The sequence below is a fragment of the Amaranthus tricolor genome, chromosome 10, assembly GCF_026212465.1.
Source record: "Amaranthus tricolor cultivar Red isolate AtriRed21 chromosome 10, ASM2621246v1, whole genome shotgun sequence".
NCBI classification, from domain to species: domain Eukaryota; kingdom Viridiplantae; phylum Streptophyta; class Magnoliopsida; order Caryophyllales; family Amaranthaceae; genus Amaranthus; species Amaranthus tricolor.
In genome coordinates this window covers 11,670,741-11,687,845 of record NC_080056.1, presented here as the reverse complement: position 1 = coordinate 11,687,845, position 17,105 = coordinate 11,670,741, and the positions used below count along the sequence as shown (strand labels likewise).

At 36.4% G+C, this 17,105-nt stretch overlaps 1 protein-coding gene across 2 annotated transcripts; it reads right to left on the bottom strand.

The window, feature by feature from the left end:
- Positions 1–275: 275 nt before the first annotated feature.
- LOC130825055 (protein DEFECTIVE IN MERISTEM SILENCING 3-like) lies at positions 276–15,472 on the bottom strand. 2 transcript variants are annotated; one of them, XM_057690085.1, is made up of 9 exons: positions 15,268–15,450; positions 8,902–9,013; positions 8,287–8,430; positions 7,961–8,075; positions 2,642–2,867; positions 2,224–2,415; positions 1,830–2,150; positions 767–992; positions 276–687 (listed from the first exon to the last, which is right to left on the bottom strand). In XM_057690085.1, exons 3-9 carry the CDS (start codon positions 8,299–8,301, stop codon positions 640–642), a joined length of 1,143 nt encoding a protein of 380 aa, XP_057546068.1. In that variant the 5' UTR covers positions 8,302–8,430; positions 8,902–9,013; positions 15,268–15,450; the 3' UTR covers positions 276–639. The 2 variants fall into 2 exon arrangements, with proteins under 2 accessions (XP_057546068.1, XP_057546067.1); XM_057690084.1 differs by lacking the exon at positions 8,902–9,013 and having other exon boundaries at positions 15,268–15,472.
- Between the last annotated feature and the right edge of the window lie 1,633 nt (positions 15,473–17,105).

Genomic DNA, 17,105 nt, shown 5'->3' with positions numbered 1-17,105 from the left:
TATCACTAACAGCGAACAAAGAAGTTTGATCAAAAAAGAGTCAAAATCTTTATTCGCTGTTAGCAACAGCAAACAAAGATCTTGACTTTTTTTTGACCAAACTTCTCTGTTTGTTGTTACTAACAACAAACAAGCCGAACCTCTACTCTGGGAAAAAACTACTTAGTTTGAGAAATAAATTGAAAGCTTGCTTATTTATTGACTTTTTTATATTTTTTTGCTTATTCATTTCAAAATTTCCTAGTTTTCCATAATCCATGAACACATTTCATATAGGTAAGGGAAAAAAAGTAGGAATACCTTGTTTCAATATTCAGAAAATTATAGCAAAGCTTTTAAAGGCCACAGTTATTCCATTCACATATTTGAGTTAAAAAAAAATGCAGGTTAGATCAGTTTCAAACCAAGAGTTAACTAAAAGAATTTTGATCCTTGTTAACAGGCAAGATAGAGATGGAAGGCATTCATTTAGTACATAACAATGATATTCCAACTAAAAAGAATGAACTAACTCACAAGCTGAAGTGAAACGAACACCATCTGGACCGCTTGAAAAACGACAAGCTTGACTTACAACTTGACCGAAACATTTCTCGTTCTTCATCAAGGTTATGGAAGTTGTGGTCCAATGGGAACACATCATCGAGGAACTTGTCTGTTTTGTATGGAAGCTGTCTGCATTTGATGCTGCTTATCATAAAATTAGTTAAGCATTCAGCAATTTAAATTAAACGATCACAAGTGATCAAAAGTTGAAAATGACTACCTGAGCCATGAAAGTCGAACTCTCTGCTAAAAACTGCAGGAAATTCTGTTTTTTCGTTTTGAAGTTTGCATTTTCTTGATCCAACAATGCCTGCTCTCTTCGCATATCTTGTTGAAGTCTCTCTTTCTCCCATTTCTTCTGCTGGATTTGATTTTCAAGCTCAAAATATTTATCAGGGAGACTAGTTCTTATCGAGCATTTTGGGAACCTCACGTCTATATCTTCCCTTGTTTCCAGAACATTAAGAAAAAGCAGTTTGAGGGCAAATTCAGTAAAATTTCAGAAAGATAAGAGAACAAAAAGAAAGGACATTAGTATACAAACAAAGAAGCTGGCAATTTTAAAAGTGATAATCCACAATCGAGAGCAAAGAAGGGCATTTTCCGATAGTACAAGTCTTCAGGACAGCAAAAGAAAAGAACATAAGCATACAAGCGAGGAAGGGCAAAGTATGTATTTGCCAATGGCACAACTCTTCAGAAAACAACAAAAGAACAGGACTCAGCATATGTACAATATAATTGGTATTTTAACAATTGCACTTGATAGTGAAGAAGGTGTTTGCCAATCTTACAACTCTATCAAGAATATAAATCTGAAAGCTGTTAGCTTGATACAAACAAAGGTTTCAAATCTCTTAGTATGGCAGCAAACTATGTGATGCAATATCAAGTGACTATTGTAATACACACAAAAGAGAGGATCATGATAACATGACTACACCATACCGGACCAGCAGTCAAGCAAGAGGCTCACTTGTTAGTTGTCAGTTGCCGAAGTGTTGAACTAGAAAAAAACACTGAATTGCAAACCAACCACACTGACTTATACACATTCTATTTCACACAGGAATACATCATTCACATTGATCAATAATAATTCATATAAAAGCAGAATTTGATAAATGTGCCCATTGAGGCATCAAATCTAATTCTCCAATAGGCGCATTTATCTCAGGCTTCTTCTGTGATGAAAGGTGATGCATAACAACCTTTTTCAAGCACTAGATGCATATAAAGTATTCTGAAGATTACAAGTACATGCTCAGAAGATTCAAGAATACCTGCTACCAAGGTAGAACACACCAGTAGATCTAATCATTCCACCATCCAAAGAGACGGCTCCATCACAAATGCATGGAAGAGCAAGCAGCATTTCAGCTCTTGTTTTATAGACTTGGAGACGTGAAAAGAGACTGTAGAACAAAGTCTCCCTGAGACCCCACCCACTTGAAGTTAGGCAAAAGATATTGGGCCTATCCACATGAATCATATTTACAGCATAGCCAAGAAAGCCAGATGGAATGTCACCACTAGGTAGTCTTGGCTTCGGAATATCAAGTCTTCTCTGGGGATCCTTGGACAAAAATTCACCAGCATATGGTCTGCACAAGGGGAAGAGTTAATAGTGACTAATATACAAGCTCGTCTAACAACATAAAGCTTTGAATAGCATGCCTTAAGTTTTCAAGACATATCACAGAAAAACGACCCTTCAAATCTCGTCCAACAGAAGCTCCAAGGCCATATATACCAGAACCTTTATTCACAATTCCTTCACCATCATATATTTCCAAAGCTTTGACACCTTCAGAAGTTTTACAGACGATTGCGAGCATAGTTTGCAAGCCCAAATACTCTGAAAAAAGCCTGAGTTGGGATTTGACAAGCACAAGCAAAAGAGGAAAGTCAGTCTATTCTAGAGATTTGGAAGACAGCTTAATGAGTAGTTAATTGGAAGATTTTAACTATTTGCAATAGTAATACTGTCCCGTATTAAAGCAACAAAAAAAACTTAATATTTCCAATAGTTTGGATACTTTTGGTCCAGCAGGGATTCTGTATGAACTACAGAATGATTTTAACTTCAAGCTACCTGCTGAGGTTATCATCTTCTACTTTGCCGAGGGAAGCAACAACACCAAGAACATCTTCAAAGAAAGTAATATTTGAAAGTTGATTTTTGAACTGGCAATATATACCCGCAGCAGAATTTTCATGCTTTAATATTTGCTCAATAGTTTCCGCCTCACTTCGAATTTGAGAATTATCACCATCTTGAGTCTTTGGTGCACCTGAAGATATGTACTTGCCAAGGCTAACTGCAAAAGAGACGAACGAATTGCTTTAGATATGAATCTACAACACCAACAGGCACACTAGTAAAAGAAAGTTTTCTTCGAGAGGGCTAAGTGAGGTTCCATTTGTTGATGCCTTAAAACTTAGAAGAAAGTATAAAATATAGTACTTCTGGGATCTTGGGAAGTGAATCTAATGAACAGCAGTGTAATGATTGCAGCTAGTAATCAAGGCACCCTGAAGAAAATCTCAACACAGTAATGCAGACAGAAAAGTAAAGAAGAAAAGAAAGAAGACTCTTGCAAGAAAAAGAGAGTTGGGTGGAAAGCTTGTATATTATGATAGTAGTAAGGCAGGGTGCCAAGCCTCAACTCTTCGAGTGGTTGAGTAACTCCAAAATGCGTAAATACACACTGCGGTGAATACAAGCTTGAGATTAAGGATCATTCCATACCCCTTATACATCCATGATGTCATAACAGAATTCTACCAATAAAATGTGCATACGTGGATAGTCTATCTACTACCGTATCCCACCCACAAGATTTCGGAAGGCTTCTGCAAAATCCATTGTAATACATTTCGGAAGGGCTTTTGTGAAATCCATTTGGAAGGACTTCTGCAAAATCCATTGTAGTCCATTAAGCTTACATGTTAGATAATTTCTCTCTAATTTTTCAATGAGAGATCACATGTGGGTTATTTTCCCAACATTCCCCCTCACACGTGAGCCCATTTTTTTAATTAGGCGAAAATATCATTCTCTTCAAAGTCGCACATTGTTTTTTTTACAAAAGACTCAGATTTTTTTTTCCAGTTGATCAGGAATTTTCGGCTCTGATACCATGATAATTTGAGCCTGTTCACAAGATCCACACAAGAGGAGAGTTCATTGCACACAAAATTGATGAGTTTTTATCCTAAAACCAATTCGTAATATGAGTAGCCATCAAGCTTATATATTAATCAACTTTTCTCTAATTTTTCATTGTGGGATCAAATGTGGTCTATTTTTTGAACAAAACTACGCACCTCTTGTACAGTATTATCTCTCGGACAATTGTATAGCCCAAATGAGACCATGTTGAGACACTTCTTCAATGATGTGTTGCAAAAATTAATCAGCCCAAACCTGATGTTGTAGTTCTGACCATTTTAAGTATCACAGTGAGAAGTTATGAAACGTTAGGGAGGGGTGGCGAGAGAAGGCACATGTTGCTTTGATGTTGACACCTGGTTTAAACTTAATTTCAAAATCATACCCTACCAGCTTGGTAATCCAGCGTTGATACTCCACTCCTACCTCTCGGTAGGCCATGATATACTTAAGGTTGTGTTGATCGGTCCAAATAACAAAATGCCTTCCCAACAAATAATGACGCCACTTTAGAACTACTACGACAAACGCCATAAATTCCTTTTCGTATATGGGTTTTGACTGTCCCTGTACCCTTAGAGCTTTGCTAAAATAGGTTATTGGATAAGAGTCTTGAGAAAAGATGGCTCCCAACCCACAGCCAGAAGCGTTGTCTTCCACCACAAATGACAACCGAAAGTTTGGCGTGGCCAAAACTGAGGCAACGAGAAGCATTGCTTGTTTGAGATTTTATAAAGGTGATTTAGCCTCTAAATTCCAGCTGAAGCTAACTTTCTTCGATTGTTCAGGGAGTGAAGTTGCAATATAGGCATCCTTGTGGAAACTGCCTTCTCGTTTGTCCAAAACTTTGAGGAGATGGACAATGTATCATTGGTTTGACATGTTTTGATCCATTGCAACCCCCTTTTGTGACACAATGTAACGTAAATAAGCCACCTCAGTCTTACCGAATTTGCACTCCTTGCTATTTGCGTACAACTAGTTAGCTACCAAAATCTCCAAAAAACAAGGAAGGTGTTGAACATGTTCTTCCATAGAATTGTTGTAAACCAAAATATCGTTGAAGAGAACAAGCAAAAATCTCCACAAACCTCATTCATTAATGCTTAAAAAGTCGTCAGAGCGCTTGTTGAATCAAAGAGCGTCACTAAGAAATCATAATGTCCTTTGTGAGTGCGGAATGTTATCTTGTGGATGTCTTGGTCACGGACTCTTATTTGATTATATCCTGATTTGAGGTCCAATTTCGGACACGAAATGCAGCTTCATGCAGTTCATCTAATAACTCTTTAATCACCAGAATTGTGTATTTGTCGACCACGACTTCTTTGTTCAAAGGCTAATAATCTACACAAAACCTCTATCGTTTTCTCTATCTCATCTTTAAGTACTTCAGATAACTATACGGTAGCACACTAATGGGATCACAGCCTTCCTTCATTATGATATGGTATATGCTCCTTTTGGGTGGCAAACCTTCTGGCATGTTAAACATGCCAACAAACCTTGCTAAAACCTCCTTAATTCGATCGAGGTCTCAATTCAATTTGATTCAACTCCACCAAGAATTCTCGTTCTCTTTTCAGAACATTTTCATCTTTTTTCTTCAATGAAACTATCAACCAGTCCAGACTAGGATCCCTTTCAAGATCACAAATTGTACCCAGTTCTTCCAACCATTGTATTCCTAGGATCACATCGGAATATCCCAGATCTAAAGCAAAAAAGTTTCCAGATTTCCACTGCCCCTAATCCCAAAAGTATGTCCCCCACATTTACCTTCCCTTTTAAGATTTACCCAGTTCCCAAGGTCACCCCAAACTCATATGTACTTGTAATCGGCAATCCGAGCTTTACTATTATCGCCAAGGAAAAGAAGTTATTTATTGCAACAGGATCAATCATCACCTCATCTTTTGTATTGTATATCACAATGACTAAGTTGAGAAAAACAATAATTGAAGAAGGCGTCGGGTTTTTCTCGATTACATCGTCTGAGTTTAATGACTGCCACTCATCTTCCTCATCATCATGAATCATTATCACATTCAACTCTCTTTTTTTACATTGGTGTCCCAAAATCCATTTCTCATGACACCTAAAACACAAGCCTTTGCTTGCCTTTTCTTAAAACTCTTATTCTATGGGTCTTTTGAAGTTATCATTAAGGTGTCGGGGGTTATGAGAGGTATGGGTGTTATGTAAGAATATCATCATCATCGTCATCATCATCATCATACCCAGTGTATCCCGCCCATAGAAAACTATAAGCAAGGTCTGGGGAGGGAAGGCGGTAACTCATACCCATAAAGGAAGCACGGCCAAAGAGTCCCTCAGCTCGAGAAAGATCATGAGTAGAACCTGCAATGAAAAAGACTGAATGGAGCTGACACTAACTCCACTAGCATGTAGAAAGAGAAGGGAGAGAAAATAGAAAAAGAATTAGAAAATTATGAATCAAAATGCAGCATGTAATATAAAGAGAAGCAAGAATAGAAAAGAGAAGGAAGATAGAGAGTATACAGAAAGAGAAGAAGAATTAGAAGAGAGGAGACAGAGAAGGAGAATAAAGAGAAAGGGGAATACATTAGTATTTCATTGTATGATCACTCATTATTACATAATCATATTTATAGAGCTACACAAGGCCTAACAACTTGTTGTTCGTTTAGATTGGTTACAAGATTCCCTTCTAGAAGGTTTCCCTTATTACTCTTAACACCTCATCATTCATCCCCTTTTTCTTTCTCCTTTTGATACACCTTCAGCCACTTAGTATGCTGTGTAGGCATGACAATGGGTTATGTTGGAGTATTGGTTTTGGCCATATTTTGGATTTGGCCTTAGTGTTTTAGATGTTTTTGGAAAGATAAAAAGATGAGGTCTAGGGTTGGTTAAATTTGGGCGGGTATTATATAAGTGGGGCTTTTAAGTGTTTTTGTGGACCACTAGTTGCTATATGTCTTTCTTCTATTCTACTAGCCATTCCATTGCCTCCTCTAGAGTTTTAGGTGCTAAAACCCTAAGTTCAGTTCTTAGTTTCACCTCTAACCCTTTAATAAAAATTGATAACATTTTTCCTCCGATGAGCAAGATTAAGGATTAACATACTGAACAAATTTTTTGCAGTCCTTCCCGTTGAATTTACAACCATTATTCACATAAAGATCCTCCCTCCTTTGCACAAAAACAATGCAACATTATCTTCTTTAAGTCGGCCCACATGGTGATCAGCTTTGGTTGGTTCTCCCACAGCACCATCCAGTCCCACCATCGATGTGTCCGCCTTTTCCTCCACCCAATCATAAAAAGTGAAGTGCCTCTCAACTCATGAGATCCATCCATCTGAACTGTCTATAAAGAAGAGTGGTAAATTCAGCTTTTTAAACTTCCAACTTAATCCATCACCATTCTAGTTTTGCCCAATGGAACTTCAAAACCACCACCACTTACGTATAAGGCATTTCGATTGTTGTGTGGTCTTTTGTTATCCACTGACTGTGAGTTGTATGCCTCTCTGTTTGGACTATTGGCAAAGCAGTGAGCCTTGAGGGCTATGTCAGTTAGTGAATTTCTCAGTTCCTACTGGTTCTTCTGGAATCCTTTCAAGTTTTCTTACTTTCCTCATCTCTAAGCATCTAAGACTTTTCGTGCAACATCATTATATCGTTTGAGATCGAGTATGTTAAAACGTAACTCCTGGAGTCCTTTCTTTACTTGTTCTAACCTTTGAGCTTGTGAGGGCACCATTATCCTAACCGCTCTGATACTGCTGATTGCATCTAATAATCAAGGTATCCTAAAGAATATCTCAACAACACAGTAACACACACAGAAAAGAAGTAAAGAAGAAAAGAAAGAAGAAGAATAATCAAAGAGAAGGAGAGTAGGGTGGAAAGGTTGTATATTATGATAGTAGCACGTTAAAGTGCAAGCCTCAACTCTTCAAGTGGTCGAGTAACTCCAAAATGTGTCGATACTCAATGTAGTGTATACAAGCTTGAGATTAAGTAATTTTTATTTATTCACACCTACTGTCTCATGCTCTTATAAATTCTAATTATTCATGTCGTTTTTTACTCATGTTATTAAAATTATTTTGATCTACCTTTTTCTTTCAAAACCTTTCTCCTTTTCTACCATGTTATTCATGTCATGAACTAAAGATAAATTACAATTAATTTTTAACTAGGGTTTAATTTTCCATAATAGAGCAGACCACGTGAAAAAATAATATACCTTGCAAATCAAGAATTGCATCATCAAGCTGATTTTGTTGAGTCTTCAAAAATTTTAAATTGTCCTCATGCTGTTTCAGTTTACTCCCAGAATTTTCTAACTCGTCTTGCAATCTCTGCATACCAAATGATCAAAAGACATTGGGCATGCCTCCTTAACAGTTAACAACTAAAAGTTACAATGAATAATTTGCAACTCTATCTTCTTAAAGATTAAGCATATTGTCATACGCAGAATGAACAATTTAAGAAGTGTTACAAATAAAGATAGGAAGCAATCCAAAAATAACAACCAATGTAAATGTATAGACAACCAACAAAACCAACCTTAGAACTAGACATTAAGTTATTTGCAAAAGGAAGAGTCTCATTTGGTACATCATTCCCATTATTTAAAAAGGCGTTACTTGAATCTGCACGTTGTAAAGCTGGAACATTTTGAACAACTAGCGCTTGCGTATTTAGTGGAGCCTGCAAGAGAGAAAAAGGACAAAATATGAATTATAGATTGGGATTCAGGGAAATTACATCAATGTAAGTCAACAATTGAGTTGGGTCAAAACTACGCGTAAATAAACATTTACTACTTAAAGAATCAAGCAATCAAAGCGATACACAAAACAATTTATAGTATTAGAAACAAGTTTTAATCCTCTAACAACTTGAGGCATGCTCATGGCTAGCTTAAGATTGAGACAAAACTTCTCATCTTAGTTCCTTCATAAAATAAGAGTGCACCATCATCATAACTTGACAAGAAAAAGAAAACTTTCAATTGATTGGGGAACGGCCAGAGAATCCAGTACAAGCAAGAGGAAATGGAAATCAATCCATCCCTTGCCACAAGGGCGAACGGGAAAGTCTTCATCTACTAAGCCAACCCATATTTCTCATGCTGAATAAAGAAAACTTATAAAAAGCCAAGCAGTACAAAAACCATACATATCTAATTTGGTGCAAGAGTACATCTATGTCTGCATTTGATCATACCATTGCCTTTGAGAACACATTCTATCTTCTCAAAAACTTCAAATAAAATGAAACATTGCAAAATCTATAATAAGAAAAACACTTGTTAGTCAAAGCGAGCCTACTACTACCACTTCAAACAGAATTCAAAAATAAGTTCATGATGCACATGGAATAGAAGATCAATCACGTTCCAAACAACATAAATATTTTCTTCTAAGAACATACAAGAATTTTCCTACTGAAGCTAACCGGTAATCATGGATAACATAAGTTCCAAATATCAAGATAGTATTAATCAATCAATATGCTTAAAACAACTAAGAACAATATATCAAAATGCATAAAAGAATTAACCGAAAAAATATCCAATTATAATCGGTTGTTGGTTATATTCTAATAACGGGGATGAAGGTCGGCTACAGCCCACAAAAAAAAACAATCAAAATGTAGTTTATATTTAGTGTTTGACTCACAAATTATATTAACTCTACGTTTATGTCACATTACTTACTTGTCCTAACTAACCAACAATGCCTAACACAAAATAGAAGAAGATATAGAAAGATAGGGTGAAAGAAATATGTTTATTGATATTCTGAATGAAATCCTTTACACAAGCATCAACTTATTTATAGTTTGCAAAAGCTCAGCAAAGAACTCTAACAAACTAATCAAGTCAAACAAAGCTACAAAATAAAGAAAGAGTTCATTGAGAGGAAGTTACAATCCATTTTCCCAACAATACTAACTAGTTCTTATAACAAGTTGTCAACATAACAAAACTACTCAAATACACTATAATATTTCCAACTTTCGACCCCTCATCTAAAGTTTGGGCTTCCACTTTGCCCAAGAGCAACAACATCCTGAATCTAGGAATAACTTCAAAAATAATTGCAAAAGGAAAATGCTCAACCAACCTAAAATTTCTCACACATTATTTTTCTAAGAAAAGAAACAAACCTACCACCATCATGTTAAAGTGCTTAGGCACAGTGACTATATAAGAATCACAATCATCCCTCATCCCATCGAGAATTACCTGCTTAATTTTTGAAATGAAATGCATATACTAAGTATACAAACTTGCTAATAGCCTACTAATAAGCTTTTCACTGGGGCGTCGTGGCCTTCCTTTACACATGTCCAACCTATCTTAATCTTATTTCACGCATCTTTGCCGAAGTAGGCGCAACCCTTAAAAACACTTCATCCATACTAGTGTATCTACACAATCACCTTAATATTCACATATCTGCTACTTCCATCTTATGCTTGTACATTTTCTTAATTTGCCAACATTGACAATATAGCAAGTCGAACTGCAACTCAGTAGACTTCAACTAATTTAGTCGTGAATATTCTATCACACAACACATAAGTGCTTGTTTATTTAATTCATCCAACTTGAATTCGATGCATTACATCTTCAGCAATCTCTCTATTACTATGGATTGTAAATCTTCGCTGTCGTCCTTAAATTTGAAAGGCCAAGGATGAAACATTAATCATGGGATTGTAAGTTTTTAAAATAAATTATTATGCGCCCCTAACTATTAACTATTAAAACGTCGTTTTCTATTATATTTGAATGGACCCAAGGCCCAAGCCCTTCTTGCTTCCTTATAGGGTCAACATTGTTGATCCTAAATAATAGTTAAATATAATTGTGTCCGCAACAACATCTTCTCCAACGGCCACTCGAGGTTATCCCACTTGCTCTCCTCACTAAAATTGAATCGTAAGTGTTATGTCTTAGATTGTCATATTTGCGGCCTTTTCCTTCTAGGGTTACCCTTCTGTCCTTCTTCACTAGTTTCCACTACGAGCACAATATTATAGACCACTTTCACTAGGCATCAATACTAATCAAGTTAAATACTAAATCGTCTAACTTCACCAAAAATTTCACGTGAAACTAATGAGATAATGAACAATTAAAACACACTCATAAATCACATATTGATGTTTGGTGACTTAAACTGAGTCTCAAACATGGGAAAAAACAAGAGAAGTGAGCGATTTCCAGAAACTTGAGACGAGTCATCGCTTCTATGAAAGTAAGGGTGACTAGTCATAACTCTTTTATCTGATGACCAGACGTATTCTAGAAACTAGCAACGAGTCGTCGCTTTTGGCATTGGTGAAAGCGACGAGTCATCTTTTTCTTCTGATGTTCAATTGATATTCCAGTGACCAAGCACGAGTCGTTGATCTCGGCGATAAGTAGTCGCTTTTTGCCTGTGGCGGTTACACGTTTCTTTTTTAGTTTTTTTGTTTTGTTTAACCTAACTTCCTTTGTAAATGAGGTTTAATATATAAACCCCTCATTCCTCAGGTTTCAGGTTTGAGCAAATAGAAGGAACAAAAGCTAGACAAAAAAAAGAAAAATTAATTGGAGAGCCACAAAATTGAGAGTATCTTTGTTTCACCTTATTTTTGTAATTCTCCATTCATAATGAAATTTTGCTCTCCGCGCCCACTGGACGTAGCTATCGCATTGATAGTGAATCATGTTAAATTCTTGGTGTGTTTTCTTATTGTTCTTGAGTTCTTTATTTTTTCTTGATTGTTATCGGTAATTGTTTCCGCTGTACGCACAACAATTGGCATCAAGAGGACAGGTTTCAACCTTGTAATGCTTTCTAAGAGAAAAAATGGTTGGAAATTCAACAATTAGAATTGAGAAATTTACTGACAAGTACAGTTTTGAGCTATGGCAAATTATGATGAAGGCGTTGCTAAAGCACCAAAAAATTGGCGTCCATTGATCCCTAAAAGTGCGACGTCTACTTCGAGATCTGGAGACGGATTGACTGAGGGGCAGTTAGAGGCGATGGAAGAGAAGGCACATTATACCATTTTGCTATGTCTGGATGATAATATCATCATGGAGATTGCTTATCAGATTATGGACAATGCGCTATAGTTTTGCAAAGATGAGTTTAATGAATTCTATACTAATGAGGATATAGGTTGGCATCATACCGTCAAGAAGACACCACTTTAAAACGGTATTGCAGGACAAGTTGATTAGACACTGCTAAAGAGAGTTTGATGCATGCTCTCTAATGCATGACTTAGGAGGAGGTACAAGAGTAAAGCTGTTCTGACAGCTTGTTATATCATTAATAGGGGTCCTTATTCAAAAATCGAATTCAAAATTCCGTCTGAGATGTGGAGAGGTAAGCTACCTAACTTTTTCAATTTGAAGATTTTTGGTTGTGTTGATTATTATCAGGTTGATGAGAGTAAGCTAGATCCACGAACCAAGAAGGGGTGTTCTGTTGGTCACAGGGATGGTGTGAAGGGATTTAGAATCTATTCACCTTCTGAAGGTCGGGCTCAGTAGGTATGTTAAATTTGACAAAAGCACCATATATTCGTTGAAAAACACAGAAAATTCATATTTAAAAAAGGAGAGGGAGAACATACTGCACATGGATAATGTTCTTGAGGTGCGTCCATCCATTATTGTTGATTTATCAGGGTACAATTTTTTATGATGATGCCTACACTTGTGATTACTCCTACTCCTTTAAACTCTGGGGAAGAGGTGGAGCAAACTTATCAAGAGACATATGTTCAGTCGGATACTATTCTTGAGAAGACTAAACGAGTTATCAAGAAGTCTGTCAAGTTGATTGAGGAGATGGAAGGTAGAAATTATTGTGTTAGAGTTGACATGTTATGCATTGAATATAGCATATGAAGTTGAGTCATTTGAACCTGGCAATCAATTGTAGTGCGTCAGCGCAATGGCTTGTTGCGATGCATGAAGAGATGCAGTCTCTTTCTTCACAAGAACATAGTATGGGAACCGGTGAAGATATCGTAAGGGAGAAAGCTTGTGAGCTCTAAGTGGATATTTAAAAAGAAAGAAGGATCATTAGAAACTAAGAGAGTTTGTTTCAAGGCTAGTCTAGTTGCAAAAGGGTTCAGCTAGGTAGAAGGGGTTCATTTTGTAGAGATCTTCTCTACCATGGTTCGGCATACTTCTATACGGGTGTTACTATCCATTATGGCACACTTTGTTCTTCAACTTGAGCATTTAAATGTTAAAACGGCTTTCCTTCAAGGTGATTTGGAGGAGATTCTGATGAAGCAACCTGAGGGATTCGAGGTTCCTGGAAAGGAACATTATGCCTGCAAATTGCTTAGGTCCTTGAATGGACTGAAACAATCTCCCCGATAGTGGTACAAGAGGTTTGATTCTTTTATGGTTTCACATGGTTTTGATAAGAATTCATATAATTGTTGTGTGTATCATAGTAAGCTTGATAATGGTTCCAAGATATATCTATTATTATATGTTGATGAAATGTTGGTTGCGACAAAGTATAAAATTGATACTACTAGATTAAAGGTGATGCTCAGCTCTGAATTTGACAAGAAAAATTTGGGTGTGGCTCGGAAAACATTGGGTATGGATATCTATCGTGACCGGGGTAGAGGTAAACGTTTCTTGACAAAGAAAAGTTACATTAAAAAGATTACGTCTCATTTTGGAATGGAACAATCAAAGACAATAAGTACACCAACTACTGTGAGTTGTAAATTGTCTGTCTATGTCACCTCAAAGTAAGTCAGGGATTTCATACATGTCTAGAGTTCTTTACGCAAACGTTGTTGGCTGTTTGATGTATGGTATGGTGTGTATTAGAGCGGATATTGTGTATGTTGTTAGTGTTGTTAGCAGGTTTATGGCTCGCCCAAGTAAGTAACACTGGCAAGGAAAGAAGAGAATTTTCACTACCTGGCTGATATTGGGCTTGAGTACGAGAATGATAAGAAGTGTTTGATTATTGGATATTTTGGTTCGGATTATGTAGTAGATGTGGATACCTAGAGTGGTTATGTGTTTACCTAAGGCGATTTTGTGGTGAGTTAGAAGTCTACATTACAATCTTCAGTGACTTTGTCTACTACTGAAGCTGAATATATGACATTAACTTCTGCACCAAAGGAGTCTATTTGGCTCAAAGGTCTTGTAGGTGAACTTGGTATTCTTCGAGAGGTTGCTACGGTATATTGCGACAGTTTGAGTGCTATTTGCTTAGAAAAGGATCAAGTACATAATGTGCGAACGAAGCACATTGATGTCGAGTATCATTTTCTCCTAACTGACAAGAGGGTTAAAGTGAAGAAAATTAAACTGCTGACATCCCAACTTATTTCTTAACTAAGTTTGTTCCATTCGGTAAATTTAAACATTGTTTGGACTTACTGAATATTGATTACTATGTTATGTAGGCCCTTTGAGGCGGTGTTGAGGAAGCTCCAAGACGTGTGATGGTCTCTAGATGGAGCTTTCCCTATAGGCTCATGATGCCGATGGAGCATTGTGAGTGTTTTTTACTTGGTTACAAGTAGTTAATGAGTCTCTCTTTGGGACTTGTTGGGATGCTTGGTTTGTGCATGAGCTTCATTATGGAGTTTGATGGATTCGTTGGGAAACACAAGATCGTGCCAAGGTGGAGATTGTTGATGTTTGGTGACTAAAACTAAGTCATGAACATGGGAAGAAACAAGAGAAGTGACCGCTTTCCAAAAACTTGAGACGAGTCTTCGCTCCTGGAAAGAGTGAAAGCGACAAGTCGTCCCTCTTTTTCTAATGGCTTGACGTTTTCCTGAAACTAGCAACGAGTTGTCGCTACTGACATTGGTGAAAGCGACAAGTCGTCATTTTCTTTCGATGTTCAATTGATATTCTAGTGACCAAGCGACGAGCCGACGAGTCATCGCTTTCTGGGGGCAGCGGCATTTATGCGTTTCTTTTTCAGTTATCTTTTTTTGTTTAACCTAATTTCCTTTGCAAATGAAGGTTACTATATAAATCCCTTATTCCTTAGGCTTAGGGTTAGAGCAAGTAGAAGGAAGAAAAACTAGAGAGAATAAGAGAGATTCAATTGGAGACAAAATTGAGAGTTTCTTTGTTTCATCTTGTTTTTGTAATTCTCCACTCATAGTGAAATTTTGTTGTCGGTGCCCATTGGACATATCTATCACATTGATACTGAATTACATTAAATTTTTGGTGTGCTTTCTTATTGTTCTTGAATTATTTTTGTTAATTGCTTCTGTTGTCCGCATAACTGCATAATTAGCATTACATCACGTAACATACAAAATTATTTAAAATTATTATAATCGAGAGCAGTGAAAAAAGTGACTGAATCAAAACAATTAAACACCATTAATCAAAATGAATCGCAATTCAAATTTCAACTAAAAACACCACAAAGTCCAATAACAATGCAAGCATAAGAGAGAATCAGAAACCCTAGAATTGTACTACTATCAAAGAGAGAAAAGGGGGAAAACTGGAATAATTACCGGAGCATGCGTCGGAAACATAGTTAGCTAGTTGAAAAACACTCTTTAGCTCTCTACAGCGCTTTTTTGTTCTATTTTCCTCTGTCTTAGATTTGCTAACTTTAGGGGAGGGAGACAGAGATGGTGTTTGCGTCACCCAATTTACATGAGGAGTATTTGATTTTGTAATTTTAGTCGGATTTATTAAGAGGTAGGGCTCTTCAAATAAACTCGATCGGCTTTACTTTGACCATTTGACTCATCGACCCGCAATATAAATAGTGAATCAATTTCTAGAAAAAATTATAAGTACGGTTGGGTACCCGACCCGCCTTAACTGGATCGAGTCATAGGTCGAAATTTTAAAGAAGGCGGGTACCCAATGAACCGCTTAAAAAAAACCAAATACCCTTTTTTAGAGTTTTCAAATGTTGTTTTACTTTTTATTCAATTGTTACTGTGTATCACTATTCACTCATGGACAGAGTAGTTGAGTGTACACATTTTTTAGCATGCTTATTCTTCATAATATGGTCTGTGGTTAATTGATTTGTGGTGTAGATTTTTTATTGGATTTGCAAATAGAATTTGCCTATGTGCCGTCTAGTTACTATATGTTAAGAAACTATACATATATCAGATGGCAAATAAGCCACATTTTCTCTTTTAGTTTGTTAATTGCTGGTTTTAACTTTTATATGATCAACTTTGGCACCCAAAATGTTATTTTCATGTACACGGAGTGCAAATTTTTTGAGATATACTTCATATAACAATGTAAAGTTTACTCTGATTCATTGAGCAGTACCTTCAAATTGGGAAATGCATTAAATATACAATCTGCCCAAAAAAAATTAAATCGGGTACCCGGTGTCCCAACGCGAGTTATTTTTGGGTACCTACATTGATTGGACCAGGACACGGGCCGTTAAAAAAGTTACCCGACTAACCGGGTACCCGCTAATGAACACTCCTATTACCAGGTTTCTTGTGACTTGTGAGTTGTGACACCGTCCAACATTTTGCGAAAATAGAACGTAGTAAGTTTTTTAGAAAAAAGATTCTCAAATTAAGTTTCACATAAAAGTAATTTTCAATTTTTAATGCAGGCGTCAAATAAAAAACGTTATTTCAGATAGTGATTTGGAGCTTTAATGGGTTGTAGACTTGGCTTAAGGAGGTTGATTAAATCGTTGTCTCAGACAGGATTTTCTTTAAGTAAAACCGTTGAAATTCTCATACCCTTACATCCTCTAGTTATTAATTTTGCCTTTCAGCAATAAATTTCTATCTAATGCATTATTTTTATTGGGGTTTTTTTTCTCTACGACAACTTATTAATAAATTCATGGTGTAAAATCAAATTCATATACCAATTTTCATCACATTTTCATTCAAGCACCCAACATATAACAATGTAAATAATATACATATATAAATATATACACAATTGTCCATTAATTACATAGTTATTTGCATAGTCAAATTTATACAAGTTATGATTTAAGCATCAGTAATGGGTGTATCCTCCTCATAAATAATATCTAGACTTTGATAAACTACAGGGGTACACTCACTATTTGGTTGTTCTTGAACCCTAAAGTTATAAGGATGAACAAGAGATACATATGAACACTCGCCCTTAGTGGGTCCAGGAGTTGTCCTACAGTAATGGTCGAAGCAGATGCTCATAACTAAGGCCCACCATTACATTGTAGCACATCTTGAACATTTTGTTTGACTGTTTAGATATACATGTCACTGTGAGTGCATGTAGTCACGAATGTGTAGCATTTGTTACATCTACAAAAAGCAGCTTCAAGTACAAATTAGTTTAACATTAAATATTAACTACATTA